Source organism: Pyxicephalus adspersus, chromosome 8, assembly GCF_032062135.1.
Source record: "Pyxicephalus adspersus chromosome 8, UCB_Pads_2.0, whole genome shotgun sequence".
Lineage (NCBI taxonomy): Eukaryota > Metazoa > Chordata > Amphibia > Anura > Pyxicephalidae > Pyxicephalus > Pyxicephalus adspersus.
The window spans coordinates 11,384,103-11,407,317 of record NC_092865.1 but is presented as its reverse complement, the minus strand read 5'-3'; the positions used below and the strand labels follow the sequence as shown (position 1 = coordinate 11,407,317).

The following is a 23,215-nucleotide window of genomic DNA, read 5'->3' as shown; positions in this document are numbered from 1 at the left end:
ATCTCTGACTGTCCCTGACCCCAACCACTGTCTGCTGCCTGCCCTTATCTCTGACTGTCCCTGACCACAACCGTTGTCTGCTGCCTGCCCTGATCTCTGACAGTCCCTGACCCCAACCGCTGTCTGCTGCCTGCTGCCTGCCCTGATCTCTGACTGTCCCTGACCACAATTGCTGTCTGCTGCCTGCCCTCATCTCTGACTGTCCCTGACCACAATTGCTGTCTGCTGCCTGCCCTTATTTATGACTGTCCCTGACCCCAACCACTGTCTGCTGCCTTCCCTTATCTCAGCCTGTCTATGACTGTGTCTACTGTCTGTTGCCTGCCTGAAGCATCCTCTGTCTCTGATCACAACCACTATCTCCTGCCCTCCCCGATCTTGGGCTGTCTCTGACAATGCCCACTGTTTTGCTCAGTCTGTCTCTGACCACATTTACTGTCTGCTGCCTGCCTTGCTTGCATGATTATGTCTCCTGCCTACTGCCTGCCCAGCCTGCCTTGGAATATATCTTCTTTCAACTGCCCCCTCCCCACTGGAGCCACAGTTCCTGTGTCAGAAAAGCAGTCTGACAGCCATCAAGGTTGTTGGCCATTTCCACTTGTAGGGTTGTCTGATGAAGCACAGATGTCACCTAGACTCCGTGTCTTGGGTGATCCCAAATTACCTACCAGTGGGCAAAACCAGTACAGTATACTTTAAATAATAAAACCCAAGGTCCACCAGCACACATGAGGTACAAACATGATCAATACACCTCATTTTGTATATTATTTTCTCCAAGAGTCTAAAAAGACTATTACAATTTTCTGTACACCCAGACAACGATGGAAGATTGCCAAGTCGGGAAATCATCAATCTGTGTTAAAAAACGTAAAACGTGTCTTTTATTTTTACACAGAAGCAATGACCCAGAGAAAGGCTGTACATTTGGTATGTCGTCCTTATCATTATTAGTGCAAAATAATGAATTCTTTCGGGATAATGTCATATCCTCAGCTATAATCTTAATGTATAGTTAAAAAATGTGCCAATTTTATGGCATTTGACATAAATCAGACGTTGTAATGCCCCTTTCCCAGCTGCGAGAATAGCTCTTGCATTTTCTTTTATCGCAGGGATTTTAGCTGTCATTATCTTTTAATAAATGAGGGGAAAATATGTACAAAATCTATAACTACTTACCATAATGGCTGGTTGTTTCAATGAGGAATCGGTCCTATAGAGGTGACATAACTGTTCCATAATCTACATTAGCACCTTTTATTATGCTTATTAAAGTGAAATTGTGCCTTTCAAATAAAATAAAGGTTCCCAAACTACTACTACTATTTAAATTGTATGCAAAGGCAAAACTTTTTGATTTTATATTGGATAGGATAGGAAGGGTGAAGTCAACCTTTAATTGTTATAACAATGTAAAAAGATCAAAAGGCACTGGAACTTCAAAATTCTTGATAAAATAGCATTAGACATTCCCTATAATCTGGGTTCACTGACTTTGAAGAAGCAGCTCTCATCACGTGTATACCACTAAAATAATGTAGATCTCAAACTGCATTCAAGATGAGCAGAGAATTAAAGACCAACACACCATATTCTATACAAGTCCAAGGACAAATGTATTAATTTATCAAAAACACCCAACATGTTCATGGTGTGTGACCCTCTTCATCAGGGTATTATGGGACAATGAGGAACAGAGTCTAAATATCAAAAACCAGATTTAGCTAAATAAAGCCTAGGTTTCCAGAACTGATAATTTCAGGGGATTCCGATGCACATGTCACATCCAATTCCTGGTCTCAGTTATGGCAACAATCTGTCTGTACCTGTAGCTGTTTTTTTCATTATCACCATAAAGAGGGTGATGTGTTACCCCCAGAATTCATTGGCTGCTTTTGTAGAAATAAATTATTAAATTCATGTAAAAACTAGGGTGACATTTGTCTTTCTCTCTTTTCTTAAGTTTTCTAATAATTGTCTGTGCTCTCATTGGGGAGATACACCCCAATATTTGACTTGATGACTTCAATCATGGGAAATAAATTGAGAATTTACATGGGACTTCTCTATTCTGACCTTATGTATCAGGCTGACATCTCTGAATTTCCCAATACTGGTGCATCTGGTTCCAAGGTTGAATTCTTACATGCTGTGGGAAAACCTAAGCTGGGCACCAGTCACTTTATTTGTAATTTTTTTTCAATATTGTATTGGTGGATGGATCTGGGAGGGAGGGTTACGGCTGCTAGATACCAAGAAAGATAATCTTCATAAGCACTAGAATTGCCTTTAGCTTTTTGGTGTTGTTTAAAGCAACCTAACAACTACAAAGTCTCTTTGAGAGCGGTCACAGTTGGGACATATGGTTGTGTGCAAACAATCAAAACGGAGACCTTCTTGCAAAGTCAAAAAGCAGCCTCTTCTTTGTACCTCTGCAGACACACAACAGAACATTCAACTAAAATTTGCTTATTGGTTGGAACCACCTTCTTGCTAAATTCTTCTTTGATGAAACCTCTCGGCAAGCATAGGAGAATTTGTAAAAAATCACATGTAGACCAATCTTTGAGCAGAGAATCTTTGAGCAGAGCTGAATCTGGGGTCTATAGAGCAGCAAAGATGGGTACCACAGATTCCAGAAGGTTGCTCCAAATATTTATCACTTTCCCTCAGTTATCACTACTAAAGAAAACCCTTAATGACTGGCTGGGGCAGACAAATATTCACAACTCAGTTATTGTTGTCCTCACTAGAGAACATCTAAACCAATGTTTCTTAACCAGGATTCTGTGGAACACAAGGGTTCCTCCAGAGGTTGTTAGGTTCCCTGAGTAATGAATATATTGCCTTCTTCAACTGACCATTATTTTAAGATACTGAGAGCTGAGACTATAGTAATTACAGCAGGGGTTCCCTGAAGACATGTAAGTTATTTTATGGTGTTTCCCCATGTTGAAAAGGTCAGGTAACACTAATATAAACAGTAGCAGGTCAAGGAACCAATCATAGGGCCTAATAGAAAGCCACAGAAAGCAGCAAATGCAATCAAACTCTAGCTGGCCAACTATACCCAAAATGTCACAATAAACAATTTAAACTAGGGACACTCACAACTTTGTGGAGACCCTACAACTGGAAATCCAAAAATACCAATTGTCACATGGGCAGCAAGTAAGTAAATCCAATGCACATACACAACATACCTTTAAGGGAGAACTAAAGTTTCACGTCTAAGCATCCACAACCAGATGGGTCATTACTGCAGAAAGGGACAGGTGATGTCCCTTCTGCAATAATCCTTCTTACTTGCCTGATCACTCTGGGTATCTTTGAAAAAACTAAGCTTTGTCTGCCAGAATACACGACATTCCCGATTTCCCCTGTGCATGCCCATGATGTTACATCACCCTGGCCCGACCAATCTAGATAGTCAAAGTCAAATCATGCACAAGATGAGAATAATTAGGAAGTTAGCGGCACCCTGCAAGGGAACAGGGATGGTAAGTATTGTGGGTTTAGTTCCATTGACACATTGGACTTGATTTATTAAAGCTCTGGGTGATCCAGCAAACCTGGAACGGATCTGATCCAGGATTAAATACATTTGCTAGCAAATAGCGAATGGAGAAATCCATTTCAGGTTTGCTGGATCACCCAGCTTCACTGATGAAAGTGTATGGTCTCCAGCCTTGGACAGCTTTAATAAATTAGGGCCATTGGCACAATTTGAATGCTTATATGAGCTGCAGCCTCACCCACGCGCAATGGAGCACAAGTAGAAGGTTGCACAACTTTCTGAGCCATTTAACATACATCACAAGTCTTATCATGAACTGTGACACTAATTACCAGTATATTGAGGGAACATTTGAACTTTAATGCTACTGATGCAGTTTCTGCATGGCATGAACTGCTTAGTTTATTTTCCTTGTTCTGTAACTGAATTTAAAGACCTAAAAAAAGCTTGTCTTTCTTTTTTAATTAACCAAGGCTCCCGTGTCACAATGATCATTGGTACACTGATACATTATCTTAACGGTAATTCTGTTTCAGGGGAAGTATTCTGTATCTGTTTGGCTAATGTAAAAGATCTTGTTCTTACAATAATGAAATCCGTCTGGATGAGTATCAGTGACATCTGCACAGTTTGTATCACAGACTGTTTATTTTGGCAACGCTGGCTAAACAACACCATAATAAACAGAATTCCTGGTGTGTTAATGGGAAGGGGGGGCATTTTTTTTTGTCTTTTTTATTCCATAAGTTAATTGTTGTTCCACAAGTAAAGAGAAGCAGAATTTCTGCAGCAGCTGTCATATTGTGCACCATGTGTAAGCAATCTGTGGTCTTTAAAGCTGTCAGAGGACTGGAAGTCGCAGCAAGCAAGCTTTAGCTTTCAAAGCATGGTGGGACTTACAGTTCTTAGACCCTCTTTATTCATTTGTGCAGAACCAAATTACTCAACTTTTCATAAAGATATAAATCTATTTTAAGTTTGCTGTGGTTAAGGTAGTATAATTATCCCTGGATGTGCCAAAAAACATTGAGGTTCTTTAGGTTATAAAGCACCCATCAGGAGAAAAACATGGCGGCTTCCAATGCTGATGACTTTTTCCCAAAAATTCTTGTTGTCTAGCAGTCCTACTTGTCTTGTTGTATAGTCCAGCTACAACTTTTTAGCTTTGAACAGAGTGGTAAAAAGTGAGAACCCTTTGAAGGTTTTTATGGTTGTCTGTCCCCCATTGGGAGGATGGATCTGCTATTCTTGTCCATAGAGATACAACAGAAAGTGAATGGATATCTCCAAAAGTTATAGGAAATTCACTCTGATAGTTGTCATGGAGCATGTGAATATTTGTCTTCATCTCCTGTTACTATTTACATTGAAAAATTTGAACGAAGCAACACTTACACCTCCATGGACAACGGTCCTCAGGGACAATAGGCTGGGTGGATCTCCCATGGAGGACCCAGACAAAAAATGAGGTTGTAACTCTTCCTGCTGTATCCAAAACCAGTTTTTCTAAAGTTAAAGTAGCATGAAACCCTCATTACAAAACCCACCAAGTATAGTCTTGGCTAGGGCCACACATGTTGAGGTAACAACAGGGGTGCTGTCTGCAAGGCAATGTAGCTACCCCAAAGGTAGAAATGTAGGACATTGAAAATTCTTTGGGCCAATGCGAAGAACTGACAGCCTGCACATAAAAAGGGTCAGCAAAGTATAAGCTAGATTAATTTTTTACTAGCAAGTGTTTATTAACACTTTAAACATTGAATACTTTTAGTTATAAACAGAACTGAAGGCTCGATATATAAAGAAGTGACATGGTAATACAAAAATGCTTTACAAATATACATTAATCTCTGCTTGCTTCTAGGCTCCAGTGATAGCAATGAGAACAACAAATGCTGAGAGGCGGGGAGCCCACTAACGTGACCTATCAATGGTATATGATTAGCACCCCCTCCAATCATGGAATTCTTTTTGTTGCATTGAGCACCAAAGGCTCTGCAACATGGCCAGTTTTTATGAATCAGATGCAAAATTCAGGCTGTGGTGCTTGTGATTCAAAAAGTATTAATGTCAGTGGTTCACTAGCCAGATATATAACATTGCCCTATTATTTTGGGGAAGGGGGTCCCTTCTTTAAATCATTCAGGTCTCTGTTTGGAACAACAGGTAGTTTTTTTGCTATCTCTCCTTTTCTGAAATAATCCGTCATATGTCTTTTGAGCGGCACCTTGTATATCAGCTCCCTCCAGGACCTCCTGGGGGTGCGTTTTCCATTCTACCAGCCACTTTTACCAATCACAAGCTGGCAGTATGAAAAACAAGCTACTTCCCCACGTACACATACAAGAACACACTTAATATATGCTTTGGGCACATGGAGACGACAGATATCTGACAGATGGATTATTCCTAGCAAGCACAACAGGCATATTTGCACAAGATGGATCTGGGAGTAGATTATTGGATTTGTCAAAGTCTAAAGTCATGTACAAACGTTAGATTATCATTGTCACAGGGAACGTTTATTAGTGATCATTTTCAGTGCCAGTAGGAACAAACAAACTCGGCACAGTCAGTGATTTTTGTTCTATAGAGAGAGGAGGGAGGGAATGGACAAGCAGGTGCGTCCTTTCTATGGGAAACAACAGAGGTCATTCCTATTGGAAATTTAGTGATCCGGCAGGATGGATCAGTGAGCAATATCAGGGGACAGCTGAGCAGCTGTTAGATTTTGTGATCACCTCGGGCAATATGTAGAATCTGTGTGTAGCATAAATCTTGATAAATTTTGGAGTCTTGGACTGGCTTTATGGGTGCCAATGGGAAAATTACTCATCATTTCCGGCTCTCAGATTAGAGGGTCCGGAAGTAATAATGAGCCTTCCATTCCATTTCTTTTGCCAGTGTTTGGCCTAAAAGCGTGCTTATTATGACATTTTTAAGATTATAATAAAGCGTGCCTAGTCCTTTGACTTAATGTAAAAATTGTGGGGTTTCTTTTATGTTTTTTTTTTTTAATTTATGGAGATCCCCATTTTGTTGTTACCGTCATGGCACTAAAGTGTGAAAGGAAAACCCACACCTTCCTGGGATTCTTGCACCACATATCCAGGAGCCAGAAATGATGAGGCTGTGGGTTGCTCCTTCTGCGCATGCCTGGGATCATGCATGCATCATCAGGGGCTTTCCTATAGTGGGCCTGATTTAATAAAGATCTCCAATGATTTATTAAAGCTCTCCAAGGCTGGAGAGGATACACTTTCACCGGTGAGGCTAGGTGATCCAGCAAACCTGGAAGAGATTTCTTCAAAGTCATTTGCTATTTGCTAGCAAATCTTTTGAATCCTGAACCAGATCCATACCAGGTTTGTTGGATCACCCAGCTTTACCGGTGAAAGTGTATCCTCTCCAGCCTTGGACAGCTTTAATAAATCATTCCCAATGTCTTCCAATCTCACTCCTGTGCAGTGCAAGTTTGGGTGATGTAAAGAAGAACCCAGAATAAAAAAGATGGCCACATTGACAATTCTATCCAGTCCTGAAAAGAAGAAGGAAGCCAATACAATACTGGATTGACGGGGCTTAGTTTGGGCAAAGATTGAAGGCTTTTCACTGGTAAAGGTAAGTAATTTTTTTTAATAAAAGTTCTGCTATAACAATTACACATTGATTGCTTGATTTTCTTAAAAGAGAGCAGGTCCCCTTGTGTTCCTTGCAGCCAGGACTCTCATTGTTAGGTTTAAAAAAGACATAGGTCCATCAAGTTCAACCACTAGGGAAACAAACATATCCCAGATTAAACTTTATAGACATAGTTGAAATAGAGCAGGGGTGTCAAACTCAAATACACAGTGGGCCAAAATTCAAAACTTAGACGAGGAAATGGCACCTCTACTACAATTCCTTGCATCAAGAAAACAGTCCAATGTAGGACTTAACCTCCCTAGCGGTTCATTTCTTTCCGGTTTTATATGTCTAAAAGTGGTACATTGTTTTTCATGAAAATTTATTTTACAGTATAATATAATAGTATGAGTATAATAAAGTTTAAAACACAAAATCATGTAAAAATAATAAATTGAATAAATTAAAAAATCTATATTTTTAAAAAAAAAAATAATTTTTTTTAATTTTTTTTTTAAAATACACATTATACTCATACTAATATATATACTGTAAAATAAATGTTCTTGAAAACAAAGTACTGCTTTTACACATAAAAATCCAATGTATTGCATTCAATACAGTTATTTTGCATTGAATGCAATACAAATGGATTAAGAATTTCCCGCCCTGCCCGGCCGGCAATGTACACACGCACCGACATCAACGGGAACTCCCCCGGTGACTCATCAGATGCAGAAGCCAGCTCGAGAAAGTGAGAAGAAGACAGGGATCGCGTCGATGGACGGCGCAGGACGCCGGCGGATCAGGTAAGGCTGTATTTACAAATACTTCCATAGATTTACCTACCCGTGTGTGACTCGGGGTTACCACTTTTAGCAACTTTTTTCTACCCCGAGTCACACTTCGGGTTACCGCTAGGGAGGTAAATAATATTCCCTCTTCACTGAAATAGCACCGCTACTACAATTCCCTACGTCTATAAAACAGTCCATTGCGGAGCCACGCAAAGGCAGAGAGCCCCCTGGTCTATAGACGCCAGTGATGCTGCTACTACAATTCCCGGCATTACTTGTGTCTATAAAACAGTCCAATGCGGGGCCACGCATAGGCAGAGAGCCCCCTGGTCTATAGACGCGAGTGATGTCGGGAATTGTAGTAGCGGCGCTATTTCAATGCAGCAGTGGGCCAGCTCCAATTCATTTTTGGGATTCCTTTGGGGGCCAAAAAATAGGATGTTGCGGGCCAAATTTGGCCAGTGGGCCAGAGTTGGACACCCCTGGTCTAGAGGAAGGCAAAAAAATTTGCTCTGGTACAATTTGCTCCAACAGGGAAAAAAATCCTTCCTGATCCTGTGAGGCAATCTGATGTTCCCTGGATCAACAGTCTCTGTTATCTTTACTTTGAAACAATAATACCCAGTTATATTCTGTGCTTCTAGAAATCATCCAGCTGTTTCTCGGGATGCAGAAGTACTGCAAATCTCAGCATGCCTTGCTTCCCTGTTAGCTCAGAGACATGAAGTGGGTGCAGGATGGCCACGTCTCTTCTAAAAGGCCGGGTCTGGTGACAATCTGCAGACTCCTCGATTCTATTCATAAAAGTGCTGCTGGAAGCGTCTTTATCTCCCATCAGCTTAATGTTCCAAATCACAACATCATTTCTGTTTGGGAATTCATCCAGTTATGAAGTAAATAACAATTCTCAGTAACAAAGCAGAAAATAAGAGCATTCAGATGTCATGCAAATGTTTTCTTTAGACACCCACCGATAAACGTGAACGATGTCTCTACTTGGCGATGCGGTATATTCAGCTCACGCTGCCCCCCTACACCCATAATGATAAAATATTATTTGTTTTTACAGCAGCAGATTATTTTGCAGGGATTTACAGAGGATGCTGAACTATTCAGCTACAGAAGGTCCAAGGTCTGAAGTCCTTGCTATACTCATACAGATGCACAATAGGGCCAATGTGGTGGGAAGATGACTTTTGCATTGTGGGGACATGTGCACCATATTGGGGGAAGAACAGCTGCACACAGATAATGTCTGTAATAGGAAAAGAAACAAAGACATGGTTCTGCAATGTCGCAGTGCCAAACACTAAATCATAAAAATATCCTAAATAATCTGGTATAATTTAAAGCTGAACTCCAGGCAATCAGCTAAATATACATTTGATATACATAGGTATTACCTGTTAAATGAGAATATCACCAAATATCAATATATGTCTTGTATGTTTGGGATGTTTTGTTTGGTAAGTAGTGTTGGTGGTCGAATTCGGGTTGTCCTTATATTCAACCCGAATATGGCTGTTTGAATTCAGATAGACCCGACCCAAAAAAACGAGATTCCACTGCAAAAATTTGGATTAAAAAATGTAAAAAAATGTGTTAAAAAAAATTTATGTATTGAGTGTTTGGGTTTATTTAACTAATTTTTTTTCAGGTTATCCTACAATGACAGGATATCTCTTAAGCTACGTACACACGTCAGATTTTTATCGCCTGATAATCGGCATCGGCCAATTATTGGGCGAAAATCTGCCGTGTGTACAGTCGTTGTCGTCCATCGTCCGAAAGACCGTCCTGCCGGATCCACGGACGATGGACGACAACCGATCCTAATGAAAGGGAAGGGGAGAGCGCGCAGCAGGGTGCCGCTCCGTCGCTCTCCCCCTCCCCTCTCCATAGAGCATGAACGGTGCTGTATGTACAGCACCGTTCATGCATCGTGCACTCCCTTGTCGTTGGAAAGGATCGTGAAAGATCCTTTCCAACGACAAAAATTGCATGTGTGTACGCAGCTTTTACTCTGTAACACACTTTCCAGCACAGAAATATTCTGATACATTTGTTACATTTTTCTTTTATCCACTGCAAGAAAAATGTAACAAATGTATCATATTACTGTGCGAGTTACAGAGTAAAGCTACGTACACACTTCCAATTATTATCGTTGGAAAACGAACGACGAACGATCCTGCACGATATATATGAACGATCGTATAGCACCGATCCTGCACATAGAGATAACGACACGATCGTTCGTAGATATTGTACACACAATAGATACGATCGTTTGAGCGATAGAGGAACTATGTGCACGACAGGAAAGTGAACGAACGTTCGGTCATTACGCATGCTCAGATCATGGACGATCAACGAACGACCGTACACACGAACGATGTTCAACGATCGTCGTCCAATCCGATCCGCCGGTCCGGTCGTTCGTTTCCAACGAGTTTCCTCGTTCGTCGGCGTCGTTGGTTACTTTTTTACGAACGATTTTTTGCCCAATCGATCGTTCGTCGTTCGATTGGAACGATAAAAATTGGAAGTGTGTACGCACCTTAAGAGATACTTGTGGGGCAGAAAAGTGTGTGATCCCTGGGGCACGCAGGTTAATAAACCTGTAGTGCCCCGGGGATCGTAGTGGAACTGCAGAGTTTATCTGCAGTTCAGTTCCCACTGTCACATGACCGTGGGAACTTTGTGGTCACAGCTGTGACTGCAGGAGATCCCCGGGCACTAGAGGTTGAATAGGGAAAAGTTTCCCCATTCATCACATCTAGTGCCCTGTGTTCTTGGATAGAGAAACTCTATCCAAGAACACATACAACTAGTAAACTTGAGCAATCAGATGAAACGGGGACAGGAGAGTGCAATCAAAAAATCGTGATCACACCGGTGATGTTATTTTAATGCAGAAGGGTCATCACCTGTCTAGTTGCAATTTTTGGATTTTTGGGTTTTATTTTGCTTTAGGAAACCCGATTGGACACCAATCGCCCTCTATGCTTCTCCTGCTGTTCAGGGCATTATGAGAAACAGATGATTATTATAATAATAATAATTAATATTAATATTATTAATAATAATACCTTGTATATTGTATTTTTATAGCAATGACAGAGCACCTAATAGGAGCCATAACAATCAGCTATTTAAACTTGTTACAATTAAAACATTTATTAATGTTTAATGTGCGCATAACTGCCTTTATTGCTGCTTTCTATTAGATCAGCCTGGAACTCAGCTTCATAAAAAACATTTCATCAATCTTGGAAGAAAATTGTTAGAATCTCTGTAAGATTTTTTAAATCTTTGTTGTCTGTATTCCATTGATGAGCTTTTCTTTTATGTCCTGCCTCGGAGGCAGGGAAGTTAAACATAATCTCTCCAAAATGACGAGAAATCCCATTATAGACAAATGTTACTGAACTGGAAGTCCCCATTGGAGTACATTCCTTCATAATGGTGAGGTTTGTTGGATCACCCAGGTTCTCCAGTGATAGTTTATCTATTCCAGCCTTGGAGATCTAATACATTAGGTCCGTTCTGTTCTTCTCACAACTATGCAACTATTGGATTTTTAATTCTGATGACAAGATCAAGATCAAGACAAGACTTGTGATCAAGACAAATCCAGGGGATGCAGATGACTCTTCACTACTCTATTAAAGGGGTTTTTACTTTAGCATGAAATAATTCCTATAGGACCAATATTACTTTGGAGGAGGCTACACACCAGTCCCACTTGTCCCTTAAGCTGCGTACACACTTCCAATAATTACCGTTGGAAACAAACGACCGATCAGCCGAAAATCGTTCACAAAAAAGGTGACCAACGACGCTGATGAACGAGGATTGTCGTTGGAAATGAACGACCGTCACGGCCAATCTGATTGGCCGACGTTCGTTTGCTATCTATCGTTCAGTGATCATGCATATTTCTGCAATACACTTTCTCCTTAACATGTCACTTCCCTCATCGTTCAAACGATTGTATCTAGCGTGTGTACACTATTGGTGGATTATATTTGAACAATTGTATTGTTACAGCATGTACAGAATTGTGCACAATACGATCATTCAAATATAATCGTGCATAATCGTTGATCGGTCGTAATCGTTCGTTTTCTAATGATAATTATTGGAAGTGTGTACCTAGCTTTAGATAAACCAAGATGAAATATCAATAGGTTCCAAATCCCCAGCGCTTTACATTTGAAAAGTGAAATAATATTTTTGATTTACTTTTTAATAAAATTGTTGCAAAATAAAAGTTTATTGCTTCAGTTTAGAATAACTCTTTAAAATGGATAAATGTAATCAATAGGATTTTTTAATGCATACTTATTTTTATAATGTTATTTATAATAATATTATATATTATTCGTCTTCCAAGATTAATGGTCATTCATATATCTGGAGGAAATATGTCATGTGTACAATGTCGTTCATCAATTCACCTTGGCTGATCTATGAATGACTATTGGGAATGATGGTTATACATGTCAATGTAAGAGAGATCAGCTGGGTGTCCCTTGCTTGTCCTCCTCTCCATGTGAACAGCAGTTGCTCGTTCATGTGTCACTGGAAACGATCACAAAAGATCATTTCCAGTGACTAAAATCCTACTTGCGTACAAACAAGATTTTGTAGAAATATTTTAACCCCATTAGCATGATGGGAAAATATGAAAAACATAATTTTCCTAAAAAAAAACCTGCAGAGAAACCTTTAAAATAGAAATAAAGTAGTGGCAAATATAATATTGCACAATATTCATGCAATAGTTTTATCTAAAATTTTCAGTAATAAAAAATATATTAAAATAATATAATTATATAATAAAATATATTATTATAAAATACTATTATTTATTTATTATTAAAATTAAAAAAAAAAAAAACAGTAGACTAAAAGGTGATGGAGAGGAGATTCTCATGAGTTAACAGATATCATTGATATGTCAAGTTCTGAAATTAAGTGCACCCATAAAATGGCAAAACATTACGATAAGCAAAATTGTGCATAGATGAAGCTTTAAATTTACAGCTCATAAGTTGCATAAATATTTCTTTCACTTCAATGTGTGCAGCACTGCGTAACATATGTTGTGCAGTTGTTGTTTACACAGACATGCCCACCCTTCACGTGCGTTACATTTTTATAAGTGTGCGTGCGCTAGAAGCAATTTTTTGTGTTTTTATTTTATTAGATTTAATTTTTTTACACTTTTTGTTGCAGCCTGCATGACAACATGGGCTCTGTGTATAAAACAAGTGATCAGATATTCCTTCAAACATTCCCTGGTGGGAATTTTCAAGGTCCACGTGTTTCAATGGCAGTCATTGATTCCCACCAGGGAATATTTAAGGGAATTTCAGATTCCCTGTTTCATAAATAGAGCTCTGCTTGCTTTTTATCTACAAAAATTACCCAGGTGCATGTGTTTGTGTTTGTGTCTGTATTGGTGGGGGGGGGGAGGGGGTGTTGAAAGTCGTTTTCATTTTTTACAACCACAAAGGACTGAGAAGCCATTGACAAACCACAGGGACTGGGAAGTCCATATGCGATTTTTTACATGAAAGTTTTTCTTTTCTCTTCTATGTAAATAACTGTTAGGTAAATAAGTGTTACCCCAAGTAACATTTGGGGCTAATTAAAACAGGGAATCAGACATTCCCTCAAACATTCCCTGGTGGTATTTTTCCAGGTCCATGTGTTTTAATGGCAGAAATTGATTCCCACCAGGGAATCATCTGAACTGTCAGAGCCAACCAGCCATACTCCTCTTCTATAAAAGCTAAAAGGCAAGACTAAAGAAAACCTATCTCACCTTCCCCCCTACATCGAGAACAGCCCCTATAAAGGTATGGACCTTCAGCCAAAAAACTACATTCAAAAAGTAGTACCTTCTTCTATTAATGTGACCGAGTACTTATTCTAAATATGACCAAGTGATTATTCAAAATACAGTAAAAAGGTTTTCTGGAAAAGCCCCTGAGGAAACCGACTGGCAAAACGCGTTGGGTTTTAGACAATTTTAGAACTGTATGATCACTCACAATTGATAATCTATGTACACTTATTTGTACTACAACTAATACTAAGTATACTACATATCTCATTTGCATGTAAATTGCACAACCCCACATTATATGTCTATATGATATTATCTACCTTTTAATCTGAAATAAATACTAATAAGCCTAAAACCCTTCCTTTTTCTTTCATTTCTTCTTTAATTGTACAAGATTAGGGCTGGCATAAAACTATAACTAAAATTTGTATGGTAAGAACCTATTTCTCTCTCTCCCTCTCCAACATATACTTTCCCACCAGGGAATGTTTTAGGGAATCCCCTGTTTTTGAAATAGATCCATTGGATTGAACTGTTTTCACATAGGATTTTAAGCCCGAGTAATGTTTACAGATAAAGCGAAGGAGTTTAGGAGAACCAATAAAATGTTGGACTTTTGTCTTGCAAAAGTTCTAACAGACAAATCTACTTTACTGTTTAACATTTGCAATTTAAAGTGCCACATGTAGCATTTCACCCAGTGGTTGATATAGCCAACAGCGGCCCCTGTGCAGAACGAACCTGGTCCCCTGGGGGGGTCATTGTTGTCTGAGGAGGAGCCAGGGGTCTCCATTCACTGGTACACTTTGCACTTTCATATGTCCATCTGGTTTTACTCATGGGTGCTCATAGGAAATTAATTAAGGGTGGTGGTGAGTGGTGTAGTCCCATGCTGTCAAATGTTGATTTGCCCAGTCATTAAGTACCAGCGCAGTTGTTGGGGTAACAGAATGGGTGACGAAGTCCCAACCACTGGGAGCCACCTAAGAGCACTGGAACCTACAACTTGTCTGAACTTAGTTATAGCCCTAAGTGATGGGGCACTCGCCACCTCCCTCCCCAGGATCAACATCTTCTTCTACTCTCCAGGGTCCCCAGCTGTTTTGATTGGTGGTATGAATCAAAACCCACCCATGCACAGCTGGGTGTACTTTTTTAAATAAATACATTTTGCCCAGTTCTCTCTGGCAACACCTAACCTCTTCTCCTATAGTTTATGCAGAAGACATTAGCACTTGCCTTTGCAGCGCTAGGTCCCAGGTTTGAATCTCGGCCAGGACACTATCTGCATGGAGTTTGCAGGTTCTCCCTGTGCTTGTGTGAGGTTTCTTCCCAGTACTCGGGTTTCCTCCCACATTCCAAAAACATGCAGTTAGGTTAATTGGCTTCCCCCCACTTTAGACTCTGGCAATGATCTATGACTATCGTAGGGACATTAGATTGTGAGCCCCTTTGAAGGACAGATAGTGACATGACTATGGACTTTGTGTAATATGTTGATGCTATATGAATACTGTGTAATAATAGTAATAGTAAGAGGAGATGGGTAAATGTTCTGTAGTCCCATGCGAGGATGACATTTCCCCTCCATGGATACAGTACAATAAGTGAGCCTTGTCACCCTAGGCCAGCATTACTAAATACCAACCAGGTAACTCCTGCATTGACTTAGCACAAGTGGAAATTATTGTTGGATTGTGGCGCAATATTTATTTTGAACACACTAAGGCACCACACCTGCACAAACATACAATGCAATGCATCACAAGGTAGATATTCCAAATCTATTCAGATGCAACCTAATTATTTATTATAATGATGGCATATGAGAGATATCACTGTGATCAGCAGAGTGTTCCTGGTGCTTCAGAGAAAGGAAGGAGCACAATAGAGACATTTATCTGTCAGAGATGCCTGGCTACCCACATGCAGGAAATGCAAGCACTGAACAATAGTAGACACCTGTGCTCTGCTGAAACTGATGTCTCTGTGCTAAAATATGGTAATGTGTACTTACTGTACAAGTAGTATTCAAAAGAAACATAAATTCAGGATGAATATATAAATTTAATTTTTAGTTTAGATTTAAGGCTGAATTTACATGGAACATCTACAGAACTGGTGGCTGGTGGCCTCTTCGGCCCCTTAACTCCTCTTATTGTTTGGACGAGAGCTCCTTAAAACTCAGGGGGTAAGCACTTGCAATTGTAGGGTCTAAGTGGACTGATTGGCTATCTGGTAGCCGTTCTTTGTGAATTCAGCCTAAATAAGCTAAATAAATTCCACCCATAAAGTGTGCGATATGGTACAGTTTGTTTTCTGTAGAGCAGAGTACTAGATAGTTTAAGTAGACACATGCTGAAGGGATGTAGCCTTGCTCTCTGCGTGGAAGCTTTGGTCTCTCTGTAGAGGTCTGACACTTCCTATGGTGAGTCAGAGTCCTCCAATCGATCATTTGCTGTTTGCAAAACTGTGGGTCTGGGTCAGAATGTAGCGTGTCCCAATGTAACCCGTATTGCATACATAGGACTTACTCTGCCTTCTCCAAACAGCTGAACAGATGGAATAATGGGGAGGTATATGCTGATTGGGGTCGATAAAAGTGGGATGACCTTGTTGCTGGATGAGCAATGCATTGCTTGACTTGAAAGTGCCTTGACAGCGTAGATGACTGGCTGTTTTATATAATACATGACTGTAATAAAGGTAAATTCTTAATATTCAGATGCCATGTAACCATTGGTACCCAGAGGGCTGGCATACCTCCCCCAAAAATCTAGAATAAAATATGATAGAAACTAAGAAGTGCTTTAAAAGGACACAGGTAATACTTACCTATACTGCTGCCCGCACCACCTACCTGCACTTCCTTATAGAGCTACCGATGTCTGAGGAATCCTCTGCAACTACCAAGTCCAGGGAAGTTCAACTTCTACACCCCATCGAGGTTTTTTATTTCCTCCCCTTGACCCCTATCCCATTACAAGGCACAGGAATGATATAGGAGTCGTTGGAATGAACCCAAGAACCCAGCTGGTGACCATGCAACCAACCTACCCAAAAGTGGATGGATGCTGAACATTTTTTGCCAATAGTAGCAGGTGAAATGTAACAAACAATGGGGCGAATTTGGATCAAAGCAAAAAAAAAAATGCAGATAATGCCTGCAGTACATGTATGTTTCCCCATGTTTTACCCTATTGAAGACCCAATGAGCTACCAGAAATGCACTGTTGTAGGCTAAGAACAGTATTTTCTGTTCTGAGTGGTGTCAGACTTGCCTAGTTTTCATTCCTAAACTACGTCCCTCCCATCATATCATCCAGAGTCATAATTCTGTAGTCCCAAGATCAGCAAGGTCTCATTTGACTCCTATAGGTGGTATATTTAAATTAGAGAAAGGAAGCAAAAAGTTCCTTGTTATGGTTTAGTGTGCTTCTTAGGATTTTTTTTGTTAAGTGTAAAGCACACATAAAACAAACCCAATCCTGAAAAAAATAAAACAATGTTATTCTATTGGATTTCTTCAAACATTTTTTTGCAATCATTTTTTTTCCCAGCATCCACATTTCAGTCCCCAACAAGAAACAAAACCAGTAATCCAATTTCCTTGTTATGCTTGAAAACTGTTGCACGCAGCCGTCAATAATTCATGAAAGGAGAGCCGTGTTACAAATATGCACAACCTCTGCTTTTATGTCAGAATCAAATATCACCTCTGATGTCTAAAAAAAAGAAAAAGTAACAAAAGTCGAAATTTGCATTCTCTCCCATAATTCCCCCGGTCGTGCTACAAAAAGCTGTCAAACTCAGACATAAGTGTGGGTGGTCCCTGAGGGTCATTGGAGAGAGAGGAGAGAGGGCGGTGGGGGGAATTAAATAATAGCAGCAGCATAATGTGACTTTGCTTGGAAATAACCCTTCCTTTTTTTCTGTCTAGAAGATTAGGCTGCTTCAGTAATGCTGAGATTTAATGCAGTATTTGCCTCCCAGTTAAAAGGCCAATGGTTTGCGTACACAGTGTATCCTAATGCATTCCCCCTCCTCCTGGGTACAGACAGATCGGGGCTGGTCCAGTGACATGTGTTACTTATGATAAGCGGAGGGTATTACCGGCTAGAACCTGCAGCTGATCTCCCATCTCATGTACACATTTTCCCAGCACATAAAAAACAAAAATCAAATCAATGTTGTTATACAGACAGCGTGCCACCCCCAACCCCCATTCTTCTCAAAAGTGCCAGTGAGGACCATTAATCACCACGAGAGCTGCACACAAGATGCCATCTGGCAGACCGCCAGTCAAGGATAACTCTATCTCCCAGCCTACCTTGTGGTCCGAGACGCTGATGTAGCCCTCCAGGACAGGAATGGGGGGGTCCTCCACTCCATTGGTCTTGCCCTCGCTCCGGACTGTTGCTGCGGCCGGAGGCTGGGAACCTTGTACCTTTATGGTCCTCATATTGCTGTACATGATCACCAAACTGGTACACATGGTGCTAAGAGCGAGCAACACTGCCAACCCATGGCGCTGTGGACAGAAAAAAGGGCACAGTCAACATCCATCATGAAGCCAGTGGCAAAATACGTTACCCATGGCGTGTACATTATACCATGCTGTGACCAACAATGAATTGAAATTCATGTTTGCGTGTTTTAAATTCATCATTTTGACCCCCTCTTTTCGCTGTTTATACACATTGTGGCTGGGGAATCCAGGCAGGAGCAATATTTGCAAGTGCATTCAATGTTTGCCGATAGTTAAAAGGGTTGCTGGCATGGCTTGCCATGAAGGGGTTACCTACAGAGTGATAATGGGCACTTTTAAGCATCGGGAGTGTTTTTCGCCTTGCATGGACGTCTTAACAGACAGCTGATGGATTTCTCCACAGTTGCTCCTTGGCAGTCCCCTTTTCACCGTAGGAAAGGGGGCAGACTGTGTACCACATCTGGGTTTGGAAATAAGGAGGTGATGGGTCATGATCTGAAAACCTCTATCCCCGGGCTTTACATTTACCAATTGGTACTCAATTGACATTTTGCATCATCAACAAATTCGCTAGTTGAAAATAATTGGTGAACACAATGAAAAAGATTAATTTGGTCAAATTTGGCTGGAAGTTCCACCAGGACCAATTATTTTAGTTTACTTTTTGAAACCCCTGTTTAATGCGAGTGATTCTATGATATAATGCATGCATTAGACATCTGCTCATGCATGCCTACCCGAAGTCCTTAGCTGTTGATGAACTATAAACACCAATTGTTGGTGCCCATAGGGACTTTTAGTTCTACAACAGCTGGAGAGCTCCAGCTCAGGATGATAATATTCTAGTACAAGATAATCATGATAGAAAGCCCGGTACAAATCCTCTTGGCACACATTAGACAATGGCAATTAATTGTTAAGCTGCGCTTGCCCCAGATGACCCCAGGTTGACCATTTTTCTGCCACTCAGTCCCTGCTGACTCTAAAGTATTCACACTCATAAGTTATATAGCTGTCATTTGAATGAAATTATGAGAACTATCATAAACAGGCAGATCTATCGTAACAATGGACAGATCAAAGTAATCCATGTCTCCACTACCTGTGGTTCTTTCCAAATCGGGAAAGGTGCAAATAATGAAAAGTTTCTCCTACAGAGGAAAGAAATCAGCTTTTTGGGTTGTCCAAAATTTGGGAAAATCACTGCCTTTGATAATGGCCTTTTTCAACCCATCAAAATCTCTAATATGTTTTGTTAACCCCCTACATAGCTTATTGGTTGCAAGGGATGCAGTTGTATTTCCTGATCCATAGATCCATAGATTTAAATATCGTAATCGTACGATAACAACATCTGGTCACAAAGCCTAACAATAAAATGATGCCCAACTGAAAGTAATGTTCATGGAAATTCATCTTTTTATTAGGTATACATTCACTGGATTGACAGTCATAGGCAAGAAAACAAGAAACCAGAACCATTATCTAAACACTCATTCCAATAACTTTATCCACCTTTGTCCACCGGTGTCCATGTGTTACGCTGTAAGAATGGTCACTATCAATCGAAGGGCTCTAATCACAAATCCCACACAGCAGGATATCAATTTCTATTTTCAAAAATAAAACAATAAGATTTGAAAATCACATTCACATGGCTAAAATAACGAACCTTGTTCTTGTGCTGAAGCTTTGTAAATTGACCCATTTGTGATACAGTAGGGCAATCGTCAATGAATGTGTAAAAAAAAAATATATATATATATAAAGCCAGGGAGACCAACTTTCTCCAAGTACCAACAGTTCGAGAACCACCAACACAAGCATCTACTTTTACAAAAATGTGTTTGAAGCCTGTGCATTATGTTTTATTCGTCTATTTATTCATAAATCCATGGTGTCAGACAAATTTCTGAATGGGAGGGATTGTCTTATAGGTCAATGGAACAAGCACTTTTATTCTGCTGCAACTTTTCAGGTGAAAGTAAACTTACACCTATGATTAAGAATTTCAGCCTTCAGCTGTGTGGCACTGAAATGCCCAGCACTCACAAAATGCCACAACTTATTTCTTGCCGTTATTAGAGTACACTGGGGATTGTAGTTCTACAACTCCCTTTTCTGCCCTTTTATTTAGAATTTGCTAGGGAACCTGAAAAAATTAGCAATTTTTTAGGAACATGTGCCTTTTCTGACAACATTCAAAACCAAAAAAGTTATTTCCCAGCTGTCATTTTTATTTTAGCTCCCCTTGCCAATGTAGCTCCCGGGATTCCACCGGCTAGGTGGTCATGGTTGCCCAAATGCACCCCAAGTCTTTACTCTGAATAGTGCAAAGTTTCAACAATGGGGATGCGGAGCTGCAATCGGTGAACTTGTCACCCTTCCTAGACCCCCGTCATCCCATAGCTGAATGATACCATTAATTGGAATAATTGACTTACCAGCAGTGTCTTCATCTTGTGCTGTTCAACAAGGGAAGATCAGACGTCCTCATCAGCTAGGTAGCCCAGCTCTCTCCTATCTGCTTCCACAGCTTCCATCATAGACAAGCTTTGACATCTCCTTTAAGAGAAAAAGGGTGGCAGTTGAGTGGGAAGGCAGGGCAGGGAGAGGCAGCACAGGAGGAGACAGGGCAGACAGAGAAGCCAGCTTGAGCTGCTGTTGCTGAGATTACAGACAGATTTAAACTGGACCCTCTTGCTCTGTGTCTGATTCTACACAACTGCTGCCAGCTTGTATCCGCCAGGTCCTACTGCCGCTCCTTCAGCTGATGCAGAACACAAAGGCAATGCTGATGGCTGGTCCAGGGGAAACGTTTGGTTTTAAAGGGATATTGTGCTGCCAAATTGATGACTGCTTTATAGCCTGCATAAAAAATAAAAATAAAATTTAAAAAATTAAAAAAAATTAAAAAAAATTGCATCTTGGATATTTACACCAATCCTAACAGAAACAGGGCTGAATAATTCCCTCTTCATCCTCCCCATCCTTGCCATATATCAGCAGATAGGAAAAGAATAAGCATCACTTAATGCTGCTCATTAATGCACACATTCTTGTGCGTTGAGACGCGCTGCTTTAAGACACCCTAATATTTTTCAATGGGGTGGCAACGCGTCTCAGTGCCTCAATAAATATTTCTATTTCTTCATACAGTGCCCCTCAGTCTCAAATATGAAGCAAACAAACCACTGACATGTTTTATGTTGTATGTTGAAAAATTTATTGTGCATGCAAAGTGAGTTGGAAAACGTAATTACATACGCGCTTGATTTTATTGATTTTAAGGCACCATAGACAAAGGTATGAATAGGTCCTAATATATTGCTGCAGGTCTGTTTTTAATAGCAAAAGATAAGATCACCCTGAGCTCAAACATTGTATGAAGTTAGCGGATAAACCTCATATCTCCAATAATCCACAGATTAGTTAGTTCTACATATCCATCAATATTGGGGTAAGCCCCAAAGCCAACATCAAGCCAATCACATTCTGGTGTATCTGTTCTTTCTCTCATTTCCATGTGTTAGAATAATATATTGAGTGCAAAATATCAGACATTACAATGCACTGTAATAGAATATATCAATGTGCAGGAGCTGGCTCACATCTATGTGCTGCAGATTAGCATGTTTTTTAGTGCATTACCAGATGTGCAACAATAAGTGTGGTTCAAATCTTTTTGTGCTATACTTATCAACTAAGACCCCTATTATGCTTCATCGATCAATTGTGGTGCGTCATTGAATGCGCCCTAACTATTGGTGTGTTAAGGTAGCCCAGATTAGACCTGCGCCAGTTTTGTGGCTTTATTGATCACTGGTTTTGGCCGATTGAATGCTGTACAAATGGCACTGCAACTCACCATGGTATGTGCACTGTGCCTTATGAGTACTTGCTTAGATAAGAATTTTACTATGCAATAAATATGTGGGTTTCCATTGTCATAGCACTGATCAATTTTGTGGAGAGAGGGGATAAGAAGGAGGCATCCTGCCATAAGCAATTACATTGGTCTTTTCCAGTTGGTCATTTAGTGATCTGCTTGGTAGGACCTTATATAAGACTGAGCTGCATTGGGTACTTTGACCCAATTGATCATAGCTATTTGACTTGGATCACAAGCATGTGTACATAACTGTGCCTTAAAGCAGTTTTTGGGGCTATAGTGTGAATCCAGTTTTAAAACCCAACTCCAAGCAAAGCTCACCCATGCCATATCCTTCCTGACCCCATCAAACTACCAGCTTTAAAAAATATTTACCTTCAGAAGCTCTTTTCTGCTAACTTAACCCTCACTATTAACCAATCACATGTGAAGATTGGTGACCCAATGCTGTTTGTGCCCGCTCTTGTTTCCTCTTTGTTATGTCATCACATCATACAATCTGTATAAGCCTGACACTGGTCAGCAAATAGAAATTGTTCACAAAACCACAAAGGACTAAATCATTCTGATTAGCTGAGGTTGGTGGGACTACAAAAAAATCAGAGCAATACCCCAAAGTAATGTAGGTGCTGGAGATAACTACCTGCAAGGTTAATATATCCCCTCAATCAATAACATTTTTGCAATCAAATTTCCAGTAATAAATGCATCTTGCTCAGGTTTGTTCGTGTTGAACTAAAGGGAAGGAAAACTAGCCCTTTACTGCATAACTCATTAAATCTTTCAGTTTTGCTCCCGTAGAACACCCCCTCACTAGCTGTTGGTGTGGGTTCCTGTACACAGTAAGAAGATCAAATCAGGTCACAGTCACTTTGCATTACATAGGTGTAATATTCTTACGTGGAGTCAGGAATAGAGGGACTAGGGTGCAAAAAAAATAAATAATATTAATACCTCTTAAATGGGTTAAACAAACCTCAGAGGTTTCATTATTTTGTTGGTTTACTGTCTCTAGAAAAGTTGGTTGCAGACC

General features: G+C 40.1%; 1 protein-coding gene across 1 annotated transcript in view; it reads right to left on the bottom strand.

Moving 5' to 3' along the window:
* Positions 1-21,020, bottom strand: part of ST6GALNAC5 (ST6 N-acetylgalactosaminide alpha-2,6-sialyltransferase 5) — a 107,588-nt gene extending 86,568 nt beyond the window's left edge. Inside the window, exons 1-2 of the mRNA XM_072419496.1 lie at positions 20,735-21,020; positions 18,132-18,332 (exon numbers count right to left, since the gene is read on the bottom strand). Coding sequence (XP_072275597.1) covers positions 18,132-18,332; positions 20,735-20,749 — 216 coding nt within the window. The 5' untranslated portion in view covers positions 20,750-21,020. The remainder of the gene's footprint in view (positions 1-18,131; positions 18,333-20,734) is intronic.
* Between the last annotated feature and the right edge of the window lie 2,195 nt (positions 21,021-23,215).